Source organism: Dinoponera quadriceps, unplaced genomic scaffold (genome assembly GCF_001313825.1).
Source record: "Dinoponera quadriceps isolate SergipeBrazil2010 unplaced genomic scaffold, ASM131382v1 scaffold1069, whole genome shotgun sequence".
Taxonomy (NCBI): domain Eukaryota; kingdom Metazoa; phylum Arthropoda; class Insecta; order Hymenoptera; family Formicidae; genus Dinoponera; species Dinoponera quadriceps.
Genome location: NW_014555200.1, coordinates 973,991 through 989,907, shown reverse-complemented (window position 1 = coordinate 989,907; position 15,917 = coordinate 973,991). Strand labels below are relative to the sequence as shown.

Genomic DNA, 15,917 nt, shown 5'->3' with positions numbered 1-15,917 from the left:
TGTTCTCATCTAAAAAACGTGACTACGAGGAGTGCATACGCTCCCTCGTCTATTCACGCGTGACGACGTCTGATCAATGTCTCAAAAGCAAAACGACATAATTACAGTTTGTGGTCGGGACTAAAGTTGCTGAAAATTTTCACGTATCTCCAGAAAGAACGAGTGCTGCGAAATGCTGGCTAGGCTGGTGACTGGAACAGGTTCGCTTTTTTTACATTGCATATGTACGCCATGTAGGAGCTCGAGTGGAATCGGTTTACGCACGCTGCACAGCTAATGAAAATGCGTTAATCTGCTCTCCTGCATCCCGGCGCAATTTCAACACATAATGCGTATAAATCTTTTTTACTTTTTTTTTCTAAATCTCATATATTTATTTTCGAGTTTAGTTTCAGAAAAAGTGCAAACGATACTGTTTCTTGATTATGTAAGAAACGCGTGATCGAGGAAACATTAAGATTTTACAGTAAGAGATTGATTATTACATATATAAGATTATCTGGAAAAATTATTTTAGAGAAGCTATTCTAGTATCATTATCGTTTTACCTCCTTCCAACAACCTATTTCGTATTTCTTTCTTGTTCTTGGACTATGTACGCTCTGCATATCAAAGGTTTGATACAAAGTGCATCGTCGATTACTCACTCGCTGTTTTGCTAAGAAGAAGATAACGAATCGCCAGAATGGTAGAAGAAATGAATAGAATCTGTTAGGTTTCACGTGTTATACGAAAAGAGATCAATGCAATACTAATAAATGAGATGGCTCTATAATTACCTGATTATTATAACTATAAATAAAAATAGTTAATGTTTATACATGATATAATTATTCAGATTGAGACACTGATTACAAGAATACACGATATATGTGTGTGTGTGTGTGTGTGTGTGTGTGTGTGTAAAGCGTACAACTTGCTCTAGTCACAATTTTCATAATCCCATCACGTGACACGATTGCTCGAATCCTGTGCAGACAAGTTTTTATGTAACGAATTTATTCACTTCTTATTTTTGTTATACGTGATCGCACATGTGAACATTCTCTCGAATGGACATATAAATTAACTCGTGCATACAAATTATCTTCTCGGGTTTTGTCGAATAAATAAGCGTGGATACGCCATGCAGATCTATCTTCTCGAAAGTGTAACTTTCTTCGAGGTTTTTATCTAAACTGAATTCACAAATAATCCGTATTTTATCCAAGTCATTTCACGATGTTGTAAATTCTATTTTTGTCTTACTTGGCTTTCGATAGAATTTCCAATTGACGATAAAGTCGAAAATACCGCGCGAGTATATTGAATTACTTGAAGAAACACTCACCGAAGAACCTTGGAGTTTGACGAAGTTTACGGCAATGAATAAATCTTCATCCAACCCATTCGACTAAACAACTTGATTTATGTGGCAGTTTATGCATCGTTCTGACGATACTACTATGTATACAATTAACACTAACACTCGTAACGCAAATGACGAGCGATACAATTAGTCGGCGAATCCGTAATTACTTCCGCAAATTCCTGCGAGAGTCAGAACTTAACACGACTTCCTCGAAGCGAGTTGTTCTTTTTAGAAGAAAATATTGATTAAAAAAAACTGTGATAAAAATTCTATATTTATTATATTAATACTATATTTATGTAACATTACAAGTATGTAATATATATGAATATATTTATACCAATATCTCGAAATATATTGATTCGAACTAAACTAAAGAATTTATAGTGAAGATCTAGAAATCTGCCACATGTACGCGTTAATTAATGGTCGATGCGATAAGCAATCAATGGCCGCATTACGGGACGTGAGTTTATCTGCTTTCGCGTTATCATGCATGAAGGAATGAAGGAAAGCGAAAATCATTTGTCTGCACAAACGTATATCTGTGCCGGAGATCTCGCGAGATGATGCGCAGAGCCGCTGTGAAGAGAGTGTACAGATGCGCTTCCGACTTTAGATAAATTTAGTTCCGCTCGCTCGAACGACGATTTCCCTTTCTACGGGAATGTAGCTGACCGATGGTCTTTGCGTCGCTCTTAGTGAGAGTTCACGCTTCAGAATTGCACAAGCGCTTCAAACGGCTATACAAGCGTCGTTTTATACACAGCCTTTACGATCAACGTGGTGTGAGCTTTCGGTATGTGTGATGTGTTAAAGGTCACTTTATAGAAAGTTAAATGTCTCTTTCCTATAGTTTCGCCTAGTGACGGACGATCTCAACTCGATTTTCAACAAATCAATCTTTTTCCTGCAAAATCTGTTTCCATTAATGGGTTCTTTGCTATTCGATTTTTCGTTAATGTTGCGCTATAATTCGTGCAGCTCTCTCATAAAAGGTGATCGGTTTATCGTGGAAGAAGACAGAAAATCGAACATCTCGACTGACCAAATATAATTAGAAGTTTGTTTACTCACGATCTATTTGAATGCGAAGAGCCCTACGCGGTGCGAGAGAGACTGAGCGACGGCGAGCCCTAACTGTAACGTTGAGGAAAATCGACTCCAAACTAGTCGGGAAATTTGCTAGAGTGAAACGATGCGACGGTACAAGTCTTATGTAAAAGAAAATTTTTGTATAAAATTAATCATAAATTTACATTTGAACGTACTGCGCCTGATAGATTAGCAGATTAGCGTATTTGTAAGTATTTCCGTGAACTCATCATATTTTCATTTTCATTACATTTTCATTTATTAACGGGTTAATACCCTCTGATACAAGAAGAGAACGGACAGAAGGAATCCTCAGAGAGAGGAAGAGAGAGTATCGCAAAATCAAGATAACTTACAAAATTCATTTAAAATACAAATTAAAGCAGCGAGAAGATCCTTATATGACGAGAGAGCATATATTAGACTACGCTTTGAAAGGACTTGTAGAATTATAAAACGAGTCAATGAACCCGAAGTATTTGTTAGATAAAACACAAATTCGCCGTGTTGCATTAAAGTAGATGAAAAACAAGTTAAAATATTCTAAGATTATATTCGCCTAAACGGTCAGATGACCAGCACCGACCATTTGTATTATACGTTGCCACAATAAACATTATTCCAGCGAACGTGAAGCATATTATAATCACCGACGAGAAAACATTCGCTGTTTAGGAAATGAGACGATAAATCTTTGACGTTAATACGATACGCACGGTTCTGTGTGCCGATATTCGCTGCACCTTATTAATCAATAAGCCCGGAAGAATCTTCTCTTTGCTCCTCTCAATCCGCTCTTTCACGGTTAGAACTCGGATTAGACGGCTGTCCGTCTCTTTGCTAGCCCCAAGTCTTATGAATCGCTACCTCGTACGCACTGTTATGAAATGTAGCTACTCTTTATTAAGCTAATCCACGGGCGGCGAGCGTACGTTCGCGTGACAGGTATAATTTCGCGAGTTCCCCGCATCTTAGTTCCAACTCTCCCTCGCGATCTCCTCGTAATACGGCGGGATTTTTGTTGCACTCGCTGAGCGCCGTGAGAGATTCCGACAATGGAAAATATCTGTGCGAGACGATCCGAGGTGAAACGAGGTCGGGGGTTTGCGTTACGATCGGAATCTCACGAATTTCAAACTGGAGAGAACCGGCCAATTTCTCGTCAGTGCCAGGCAGAAGTGGTCAATGTGCAACTAGCACTTATCCGGGCTTTAAAGAAAGAGGATCACGTTAACAGGTTATCGTGCAAACTGAATTACTGAGAATTTCCAGAGGTTCAAAGGAGGCTCCGGAGGGACTTCGCAAAGTTGCGCTCACCAATCTACGAGATTCGCCGGCGACGATCCACGAAAGGACCACTTTCGGAACGTTCCGCGCGCGGACTCGGCGCTAAAGACGGGTTTCAATCAATTAAGTGAACATCGAGTTAAACCAACGACGTAGGCAGTTAACTAAGTGCTCGATCATCCCTGACACGGCTGAGGTTTTCACGCTCGGCTGGCGGATTATCGCGCGGTGAGCTAAATCTACTCGTGTTGATCAAGCCGACGTTCGCGCGGAATAAGAGCAATCGGACGTAAATTCAGAAGTGCGATCGTGATAGAATCGCGGCTCATTATGATCGTCACGAATAGCTGCAGATCTCGATTTTCGAGATCATTGAATTACGAACAGCGGCTCGATAACATTATCACGAATTGGAAAGTAACAGAAGCGATCGCTCGAGAGGCAAAGGTGCCGCCATCGGAGGTTTGCCTCGTGTCTTGACAGGACGTAACATAATGTGTACATGGATAACGTCTTCGATTTGAAAATCCATTCCCGCGGGCAAAAGTCACACGCCATTATTTACCAGAGGCTCGCCGTGAATACCTGAACGACCTTGGCGTACGTCGCTTTCAAAGGAGCGACTTTTTTGCCGATGACCTTTGAGACTCTGTTAACGGCGAATTTTGTGTGTGGTCTCTCCGGTGATATATTTCTATTATTTATATTTACGAGACCTCAAATCTGCCTTATCGAATTGCATTTTCGTTTCGAAAGACACGATGCGCTTCACATCCTTCGCATATTGATCGTAAATTGAATAATTAGCGTGACATTTCGCAAGTGATATTTCCGTTCGTATCGTTCAATTCCCGATTATTATTATTACATTGTTATTATAAGTATAATACTGTTTGTTTTTTCTCATATATAAGTGACAGAAATATCTAATATTCAATAATTACGTTGAAATTGCGTGGGTAAGATATCGCTCTGTCGTTCGTCAACATTGCTCCATTTGGGGCATCTTCGATTCGAAGTTCGCCGTTATTTGTTGCCTACAATCCTGTTTATTAATCCTGTTTGTTAATAAGCGTTACTCTCCCGGTTGATACGGAGCGTAACGAAGCGATCGGCTGTCAAAGATGACTTTTGTATACGTCGAAATTGAAGTACCAGCGAGTAGCGAGGCGTGGGATGACTGTGCAATTTATTCCCGAGAAACGGGCGAGGTGCGACGCGCGTGTTTGATCTTCAGTATATTATATTATATCTGTGCACATATCGTATCCATTCGTGTCACACATTAGAGTGATAATTAATGGTTTCTTAATAATATAAATAATTTTCATTAAATCCGATGGCCCCCGCGAATGTATCAATAATCCGAGCGCGATTTTCCGTTAACATTCGAATTGCGTCGATTGCATTGTGCGTCAACTAACATTTAATTCGTTAATCCTGTCATTGTGAATTTAATTACGACGCTAATTAACGAAATAATTCCCATGGTCTTCCGGCAATGAAATTTTCTCTCGCTCGCCGTCACAAGACTTATTGTTACTCTCGCTCGTGACGCGTTAATTGGGGTCCGTTATTAAGGAAAAACTCGCAGTGAAGCTATTGGTCTTTATCTTTATTAGGTGGCCACATTTAATGAGCAATTAAAGACCGTAATCCCGATTTGATAGCGAGCCTTTTGTCAATACAGTTCTCGTGCATTACACAAAGGGCTGATTTATCCTTCCTTCTCCTTTCCTCTCTCCCCCCCCGACTTTAATTATTGTTTTATCGCGCGATATTTTTGTCTGCACCCACCCAGCCGATTCTACGTAAGCAGCATCGCGGGCGATACGCGGTCTCTACAATAAATGAACCTGACTTGCCGTTTCTGCCTCAGAATCTGCCTCAGATGCGAAACGTGAGGAGCGATATAAGCTGAAATTTTCGTTTCCCTCGGCGGAACGACGGTTCGCAAACCGGAAGTGCGCCTCAGCTGCAACGTTCCTCCTCGAGGAAAGTTCGTGTTTACCGTCGTGAAGAAGCTGCATCGGCCGAGCGTGGAAGCGCGAGGAGGAGGAGGAGGACGAAGACCGATTCCTAAACTCGCTCTCGGTGGAAAGGCGATTGTGGTGGCGGCGGTCGTGCAACTTTCTCGCCGCCGGAATCGTAGACGCGGAAGAAGTCGGCTCTGTGACCGAGGCATCGGTTAGTACACACAGGATCGCTGTACCGCGAGGTTCGTGTTCATCCACGTAGCATTCCACCGGTCAGCCGGTGAGTTGTCAATCGTTAAATTACACCGAGAGGCCAAATCCGCCGTCCTTCGCACCGCGAATCGTCGCTGACGCGCGGATTAATTGCGACTTTAGCGATCCTTTCTTTCGTTCGTCTTGGACGATTCGAAGAAGAGAAGTTGCCGAGCAACCCGGACTACGGGCATGACTGAAATTTTCGGGACTGATCGACGTAGGCCGTTGACGGCGCACTTTTGCGAAAAAATATTTCTTTCCTTTTCAATTCAATGCATTCTTCCTCGTTCTTTCCGTTTATTCTTGTTGTTTCGCAAAGCCAGTCTTGAAAATTTTGTCGACAAAGCGCCCGATAGTGTCGTGGTGCTGATGTGGGTAACTCTTTGTATTTAGCAAACAATACTCACGAGCTTTGTTGATAAAGAATTAAAAATTCGCACAAACACGGTGTCGCGCTTCCTTTTTCCCGACGTGGTCGTATTTGTCGCATTCAGCAGGTTGGCCTCGTCTCAAGGTCTCAATACTCGCACACGACGCTATGCGCAGAAGGGGGAAAGAAATACGAAAGAAGATAAAGTGCTGAACGTGTCGAATCAATCGGTTCTTACATATCAGAGCCGAGTTCTGCGGACAACGTTCGACGTAGAGGAATTCCGTCGCGCGCCAACACGTACTTCGACGCAAAGAACCGACGATGCTGCTATTTATTTTAACGGGCTCGCTAAAGTTCCGCTGCTCGAGGATAATAAAGAGAACGAGTTTATGCGCTATGCGCGGAAATCAATCCAGGCGGAGGCGATGGTTTACACACCTCTGCGTGTAAACACGCGGCAGCAAACGCGCAGACATCCCAATTCCACAGACACGCCTCGTCTGGACGCGCCTAAATACCGAAGAATCTCACATCGAAGAGAGAAGATTGAATCGGATCGGTGATGCGCGATTAATTATCACCGCGCCGAAGATCAGACAAACATTGGACACGCGGAAACGCTTAGACACGATAAAAAAAATCACCGTCGGTTCTGTCAGCAACATGTTTGAGGGTTGAAGAAACCGTACCTCCGTCTCTATGACGTTTCGTTTGATGAAATCCGAAGGGGACGATGAACGATGTCACTTTCGAGAGAGTTCAAGTAATAAAACCGCGCGCAATCGTTGAAACGAGAACAACACAGCGTAATAATATACGGCGATAGCGTGCCGGTATTTTTATCGTCTCGACTTTCTAATAATGAGCCTCTATCGAGATAAGCACTGTTTGACTAATTGAACGAACTCGCTATTTTGAATAAACGACAAGGCTCGTATCAAAAACCGTTAGAAAGTTTAGACGTACGGTCGGTGAGAAAGAGCACGTGGAAAGTGAAAAATCCGCGTTTCCGTGACAACGCCGCCGGTAAATGCCGCCGTGAGGCCGAACACACTTTGCACGTGTCTGCGTGCAATTGCACATTGGCAGGCGCCACTTCGCGTCCCGATCGAGAATGCTTTTCAAGGTTGAGAGAAAGGAAGAGAGAACGCGTTTTGGCCGTTACCTTCGCGAAGGACGAAGATTGATGCAAGGACCTTCGTTACGACGGATGAGTTAACGCGTTTCGCAAAGGGAACTCATTTATACCGTGATTTATCGCGCTTCCAGAGACCGACCGATGAGTTTTCAAGCATCTTTCACAAACGCAAAGTAATTTTTTACACACACACATACACAAACGGCGTTTTCAAACCAATCGTCGCTTCTTTCCTCGGCGCATTTCCATTCAGTTTTACTCCCGGCCATTGCGATTCCGCAAGAAATTAGGAAGCAATAATCGTGGGCTTGCAAGTGTAAATGTTAAAGTGTCGAAAAGTAAAAACTTTCTAAAGAAAAAAGTGCGGTCGGGTCTGTAACGCAATATTTCTTAGATTAGGTATGTGTCGCAACGTTGGTTACGGCCGCCGCGCCACTTTCAATCCGCTACAATGTGCATTCTTTGATGTTTCGTGAACGAGACTCGACGATAGCGTGCATGTAATAAAGGGAATAGTGACGCAAGAACAAACAATTTCGTCGAACCCCGCGCAAACTCGACAAGCAATCGCTGATAAGTGCAGCGCGTACTTTGACATAAACGTGAGAAATGTGTTATTATTGCGGAAATGCTTAATGGCGAAACACCGTCCAAAAGCGACACCGGGAACGCTGATAAGGTGTATTTAGATTACGTCACCATCACATCGCGCATTGACAGGTTCGAATTATTGTAATCTATCGCGTGCACCCCGTGTTGCAAATGATAACGTGTTCACGCGAACGGATCCCACGCAATTTTTCCGAAGATTTGCGCATAGATTGTCCCGCAGATTGCGACACATAAATACTTGCAGACGCGCGCGCGCGCACACACACACACACAGCTTGCATCCCATGCCAGCTGGCCTTTTCTATCCACGGATCATTCGGTCGACTCTTAGGGCCGGATTACATAAACTCTCTCCGTCGATCCCGTTTTATCCGTTTTACCCGCCGTCCATTTTCCGCGGGACTCGCCATGCGCGCGATAATCGCGAGTCAATCGATCTATTGATCCACGTGATGAAGAACGGGTCTTTGTCCGTGCGAACGCTCACCAGAGCGCGTGCATAAGATCGCGTTATCGTAAGTACGTAACGTTGGTGAAAGCGCCGGACTGTAGATGCAACAGGGTGACCCTGACACATTTCGCAACACGCCTCCAGTCATTTCCCATGTGCGGTTTGTATCGACGGTCAGAAGTTACGCCGCATCCGTTTTCTTCCGGCCGAATAACACATACACACACACACACGTTTAAGGCCAATTTGTTGCTTTCGCGAGATGTTCGCGTTTCAGACCAACAATTACGCTTATACATTCTAAAAGGATAATTTTCACATCGCGCGTTCCGGTAAACCTTCGCTGGACTACTTTTTATTCATTCATCGTGTATTATTCATTACGTTATCACAGGAGAAAGAATTACGATCCGTTGAAAACAAAGTTTTTATTTTACGCGATGTGATCAAATATGATCAGCGTCATGATAATATGAAGGTGATCATATTTACTCACGATCCAGCGAAGCAAGGCGATTTGTACGACAGTTGAGCGCACGTTGCGCAAAACATTGCACACGCGAGGAACTACAGAATAATATATGACGGGAATGTAACGAGAGCAAATCCAAGAAGGGCAAGTTGAGTTGATTGAGCGCATTTTTGTCGACTAATTAATCCACGATCAATCGGATGACGATCGATCAAACGACCATTCGCGGCTTGAAATCGTTCACCTCGTCGACTATGGTAACAAGATTCGCTCGCGCGAGAAACGCGCTAACAGCCATGTGAAATGTCGAACTGATCCGACACTGCGAAAAGGTTCCCAACGGCGAGGTGAGGTAAGCGTAAAGTAAGCCTCGTGCAGATTCAGCAAGGTGAACCGTGCGTTAGTTGCATCATTACTACGATCGGTATCGGCGAACGAACGTCGGATTGCATTCACGGCGCTTGAAAAGCGTGCACGTCCACTCTCGAATGCGCTCTTCGTTCGGCTGACGATTACCGTTGTTCGCGTTGTGTGCGTCGCGCTTTTTCGAGAAATATTTCCCAAGTGGGAAAACAGGATTGTAAATTTCCCGACGCGATTGTGAAACACCGAATCGTTCTCTTCGCGTGCGCGAACGACGATCCGTAATTCTCCTGCGAGTGCCGCGTGTTGCAATTTAGTTGGGAATGGTGTCACGCGCTCGTGCTGTTGATTGTGTTACGCGTGTGCACGACGCAGTAATTTTTGTGTGTTGACCACCATCGTGAAACACGGTCTATTGTTGTCCGCCACCGTCGGTGGAAACTTCTTCGAAGAAGACGGAGGAAAAGTCTCCGCGATAGTCTCGATTGAGAGGATAGGAATCGACACGTGTTATTTTCATATTCTATAGTTGGATAATGCGAATCATCATCGCCGGCGTGCAGCATCGTGTCCATTACGTAATGCCTCTTTTTACGAACATCTCGAAGGAAAAGATGTGAAGCAGCGTAGCTTCGAAAAGCGAGAGATGTTTCGCGTCAGACTGAATTTGACGACGCACGTGTATCCTGCAATCTAGCAAATATTAATATTAATATTAATATTAACAACATTAGAACATTCGCGACCGGTTTCTGCAATTATGTGCAGCAGCAATTATATATTAAACGTAGCAGAAGTTGCATTTGAAATAAATTATCTCTACAGCCGAGTCTGTATGAATAATCCGCGCATAAACAAGCGTATGCGTCATCTCGCCTCATGCCTCGTAATGTGCGCTCATGGCGTTTTGCACGATGAAATGAGCATTCTTGCGAGATAAAAAGCGAACGAGGCATATTTTTTCCGCGCAATTATTTGAACGATTAAACCGGTTGAAACGCACCTCTTGAAATTTTTCGCCGTCGTCGCTTTGGTCAATCGATTCGGTCCACATGCTCCGCGACGTGTGACGAATCGACGTCACTTTTTAGTCGGACGAACTTCAGCCAAGGACGCATTTCGCACTGAGTTTGGGTGATTTTTTGTTCTTTTTTCTTGAATCACAATCATTCACCACAGCTATTTCCTTTCGATTAAATCGGATCAAGTTCAAGAGCTGATCACATTATTATTTACGTAATTGCTGAACTCGCGCCAACACGCTATAATCGCACTGGTGTGCACACTCACGTTTCTAGTATACGTATCGTGTGCATAAGTGTCAGTAAGTGTCAGTAAGTAGAAGGAGGTTATCTGATAAAACTGAAAGCCGGTAGCGGGCCGATTGCTGTGTTAGCGGTGACGCGATCCACGACTGAATGCAAACGAATTCAGTGTTACCGCGACGAACGAAACGGGCCGAGCCGGATATATCGTAAATCGTAGACGAAATAGGCCACCATCCGTCTGCGTTATCATGCCGCAGGAGAACGAGAAGTCGAGCGACAGTGTTGCCCAGACGACCCTGAAGGATCACCAAGGTGATATCGAGGCAGGATCGGAAGATCGGCGGAACCTCGACAAGCAGCAGGCTGATGTTGCCGATGCTAAGGAAGAGGAGGAGAATCTAAAGTTTCGCGAGGGTTCCAACAACATGCCGGAGCTCAAGGACGATGACGGAGTGCAGGACGAGCAGGTCAGCTTGGATCTGAGTGAACCCCCGCCGGAAATTATGGAATACGCCAGAAGAGAGCTCGGGGAGACCGAAGAAGTCAAGTGCCAGACGCTTCAGGAGTTTCGCGACATGATTTATGGTAATTCAAGTTGAAATCAATCAGAAATAAAAGAGACGTCGATCGTTCGCGAGTTCGGTAAATACGAAGAGTGGGTGCAATAATAAGTGATTTGAAAAATCTATTTGTCAATTCCGTAATGAACCACGAGGGAAATCTAATAATCACGACGACGTAAATTTCCGAAGTCGCTTTAACTTTGGCACGTCGAAAATAGCTTCTCTCAGGATACACGCGATTTAAAATAAATTTCTCGAATCGGCATGTATGCACGGAAAAAGGGAATTATCTGTCCGCATAATACAACTGAAATTTAGTTACCAGACTTAGTTTCTAGATGTGGGGGCTAAAAATCAGGCACAAGAAATGGTAGGGGCGAAAGAAATTAACTAAATTTCAGTTGTATCATATGTGCAGCTAATTTTCACCAGTGGGAGCTAATTTTTAGCTGTAAGAGCTAATTCTTTTTTTCCATGCGGGATGACGAGAAAATATAGAATCGGTAGAGTATCGCAAATTAAGGGAGAACGTTTTTGCGCCATCTACTCTTGTGTTATTCGGCATTGACGAGTTTGTGGGTTTTTCGACAGAGAGGGGCGAATGTCTGCCACATAGGATGGACGACGATTTTCTCATCAGATTCCTTCGCGCCAGGAATTTCAATCTGAAGAGAGCGCACAGACTGGTGAGTTGTACATGTTGACATTAATAATTTGTAACTGCAGTGATGATTTTCCATTGAGGTTTTTCATCCACCATCTCGCCTGCGACTTTTCCAGTAGTAAATCATCTCGTTCAAATCTATTTAATTACAAGTTTACTAACACGTTAACTTTTAACTTTATTATTTCTAATTCGATATTGAACGGTATCATTAGACGATAGCGTTGGATTTATTTTTATTTTTCCAAGCATAACGTAATTTCATATCGTAATCAGTGATGCGATCACAAGCGATATTTTATCGAAAATATTTCTTGGTTTATATTGTTGAAAAAATTTTTTAAATTAATGATAGTTGTGGAATGCCAAATGACGAAATCGGTTACTGTTACTTTCTAATTAATTTAGTATATAGCAACTGGCAAATCTTTTAACACAAGGTAAACCTGGTCGTTGCATAATAATTGTGTCGAGGTGAACGAATCGGCTTTTCAACAAGACCAGGGATATAAGCGAACAGAGCGCTCGTAAATGGGAATTAAATTATTTAGAAAATATCACAAAACGCTGAAAATATCTTTTAACGTTACAAAGATACACTTTTTCAAATTCTTTCTTTATAATATAATATAAACTGTAATTTTTTTTAATTTGGTGCTATTACACACACATAAATATACACATGCATATACATACGATATATATCAGTACTCAGAATTATTTGTATAAACGAGGCGATTTTCGAGGATTACGTATCCTTACTTCCCCTTGCCGTTCTAACTCGCCCCGCGAGCCACGCAATTAACAGTTGCAGCGCTCAGTCTCAAGACAGCTGATATTACGAAATTTATAAGGCACTCCCTAATATCCGAAAGTTCATACCGAAATAACTCCTTAACATATATTTTTACACGTTAACAATATATATTTAAATATCATTAAAATTCTAATAAATTAATTATATGTCAAGGAATTGTTTCACTAAGTTTTTTTTTAGGCAATAGGAAACGCATTACAGATTTCGCGAAGTTTTAATGGTCCTGAACCCCCGCGACTGTCAGTTGCGCGGCTCGCGAGGCGAATTGAAGCAGCAAGGGGAATATAGGCGGCGTGACTTTTGAAAATCGCCTCGTTTGTATAAAATTATTCTCATCTCGGTGAGATATCGCTTTTAAGATGATTCGATCCCCGGAAGTCCCGTATTTGCATATGAATCAAGCGAATTAATGCAGGCGTGCTCTATGATATAATCAACGATATGATTTATCGTTTTTATAATAATCACGTAATAGATTATAGCTACACGCTATGAACACACATCGGTAGTAGGTTCGCGCTGAATGCTGTACACTTGCTGCTTATTCATTCCGAATACGATGTTCGTAACGCTCGAGTCGAGCGATCCGATCGACCCAGTTGATTTCTCCAAGGGATTTTTTGATAGATAATGAATTACTACAACTTCAAAGAGGAACACCCGGAGATACATCAGCAAATGAACATGAAGGAGATGAAGTACATAGGCGACGACGACGTCATCACGGTGCCGCCCTACAGGACCCAGTGCAGCAGACGCATGATTATCTATCGCATGGGCAACTGGAACCCGGGCAAATACCCCATCGAGGACGTTTTCAAGGCTACAGTCATCGTGCTCGAACTGGGCGTCCTCGAGCCCATCGCGCAAATTATGGGTGGTATTGTAATTTTCGATCTGAAGGACATCACTATGGCGCACGCATGGACCGTCACGCCTCAGGTATGTCGTGAACGTACATCGATAGGAAAGGAAACTGAAAATGCGAGAAGACGATGCACGAGAATTATATCGTAATTTTTACGTGAAAATCACAATTTTCACATTACATTCTCTCGGCTCTATTCTTACTCGCGCGGGGAATATTCGCTGAAATCCGATGGATCACGGATAAGAGCGATAAGGGGGATGTAAAGGTTAACGCGACACTACGTATTAAGGATGTAACGATGCGAGACGTGGATGAACTTCCAGGTGGCGAGCATGATGCTGTCTCTGATGGTGACCTCGTTCCCCATGAAGGCGCACGCGATACATATTCTGCACCAGTCGTGGATCTTCGACGCGATCTTCGCGGTCTTCAAGCCGCTGCTCGACACCAACATGCGTAACAGGATATACTTCCACGGGAACAATTACGAGAGCCTGCACCAGCACATCTCGCCCGAGTACCTGCCCAAGAAGTACGGCGGCACGAGGGACGAGATTCCCTATTACAAATGGATCGAATCCTTGGTTAAAGATCCGAAAATCGTCGAAGAGATGAACAAGGTGGGCTACGTCAACGCGAACGAGGTCCTCGAGTGCTTCAATATCAAGTGACCGAGACTCCAGGGTCGTTCTCGTAAGATTTCACAAGAAATTACCGCGAAAAAACGCGCAGTCATTATGCAGAAACGCGAGATACTGATCATCCGACGTGACGACGAAGGACGCGTATAATCGTCTCTCGCAATTCCGTATAATCTTCCGCACGCCATCACGGCAACTATTGTAACCCGTATATTTATATTACCATTGTCGTTTGCGTTTATATTATATTATGTTCATGTATTAGCGAGTAACGGACGTTTATAAAATAACGCTGTCACGAACGCCTACGAAAGTGCTATCAATAAATGAAGAAACGATACATTTCTCGCGCTGTCGCGCGGATTACAACGCGAGGTCGATACACCGCGATTGCAATTTTCATCCCTCCGACACGCCCAGTGGCGTAAACAGCGAGCAATAAGAATCCTTTTGTCTCTCCGCACGCTTCTCCCACGTGATGAGCTCCGGCTCTACGCCGGGAGAGGCCGAGCCGCGCGATCGAACGCAGGCCCGATTTCCTTCCCGCAATTTATCAACCGTCGCAATTGACTATCGGGAAACGATCCATAGCGCGTTCCTTGCAACGAGTTTAGGCGCGCGCGCGTTATCGATCAGTTGCGAATCGGACAGGCCGCTCGCCAATTTCTCTCCTTTCGCAATCGTAACGAACGAACAAGTCTCACGAGCCGTGACTTCGGGAATCGATCGGGGGAAACTCGCGCTTCCGGCGATAAAACCTTGTGACGATAATACGCGCCTCGAGGTAAGAACAGCGCCTTTCCGGCAATAAATGAGTTGTTATGTAAGAAGAAGAGGGAGGGTAGAGGCGGAACGGTGACTCGGCGGATGGAGAGGAGCGACTTGTTAAGAACAAATACGGAAGATTGGGAGCGAGTCGCTGAACCGCGCATTCCTCGAGCCGATATCGAATAACTACATATTTACTCTTACCTTTGCCGAACATTGAGTGTAAGTCGTATGCACACACACACACATACGCAATGTAACTTTCGCGAAAAGAAGTCACAAGTTCACAAAATTGGCGACAAAGTCTCCGGCGAGAAACGTGCACGCGCTCCTCTCGATTGACGCTCAAATGCCTCTCGAGAGGCAAATTCCTCTCGAGACACACGGCAGAGATATTAATTACTCGCGATCCTCGAGCAAATTCTGTCCCTAATTCGATATTTCTCTCTGATATCTGCGGTCGAGAGAAAGCGGCGCGACTTTCGATGCGTCCGGTGCAATTACAACGCTCGGAGATGCTCGCTGAGTCGAAGCTTCCATTCATTTCAACCGCGACCTCATCGCTCTTCTCTCCACTTCTCTCGGATCGTACGATCACGCGCGATCATGCGAACGTTCCTTCACATCCGCGGTTTCGATTATTCGGACTGATAAAAAAACGTCCAGGTTGATACTTGACTCCAGAGCTCTCGTTCGAGCGAGAGGAGCGGCCGCGGACTTGCCCAACGCTCGCCTGGCTTGAAACGAGAGCGCGTTATTCGCTCGGGGGATGAACTCGAGATGGAATCAGGAAGGTAAGTCTGCGCGAGGTGCGGCTAGGTCGATCGGTAGGTAGGTAGAACCGTGAAGGAGGCGCAAGGTAGAGCCTGGCATCTACTGCTGGGCTTTGTGGTGGTTGATATCGACCCGAGTTGGAGGGTCGTGTGGCAGTCAGGATCGCAAAGCGCACGCC

The 15,917-nt window shown here is 44.1% G+C and overlaps 1 protein-coding gene across 2 annotated transcripts; it reads left to right on the top strand.

Annotated features, from left to right (window-relative positions):
* The first annotated feature begins 5,775 nt into the window (after positions 1-5,775).
* Positions 5,776-14,539, top strand: LOC106743435 (alpha-tocopherol transfer protein-like). Of its 2 annotated transcripts, XM_014617273.1 has the most exons (5): positions 5,776-5,920; positions 10,899-11,226; positions 11,796-11,890; positions 13,313-13,627; positions 13,880-14,539. In XM_014617273.1, the coding sequence occupies exons 2-5, from the start codon at positions 11,067-11,069 to the stop codon at positions 14,225-14,227; spliced, it is 918 nt and encodes a 305-aa protein (XP_014472759.1). In that variant the 5' UTR covers positions 5,776-5,920; positions 10,899-11,066; the 3' UTR covers positions 14,228-14,539. The 2 variants fall into 2 exon arrangements, with proteins under 2 accessions (XP_014472759.1, XP_014472758.1); XM_014617272.1 differs by lacking the exon at positions 5,776-5,920 and having other exon boundaries at positions 10,752-11,226.
* Positions 14,540-15,917: the final 1,378 nt, after the last annotated feature.

Coding starts and splice junctions, on each gene's coding strand:
- LOC106743435 (XM_014617272.1), top strand. CDS start 10,890: ATGCCGCAGGAGAACGAGAAGTCGAGCGACAGTGTTGCCCAGACGACC. Junction 11,227..11,795: donor GTTTCGCGACATGATTTATG/GTAATTCAAGTT, acceptor GTTTTTCGACAG/AGAGGGGCGAATGTCTGCCA. Junction 11,891..13,312: donor TGAAGAGAGCGCACAGACTG/GTGAGTTGTACA, acceptor ATTTTTTGATAG/ATAATGAATTACTACAACTT.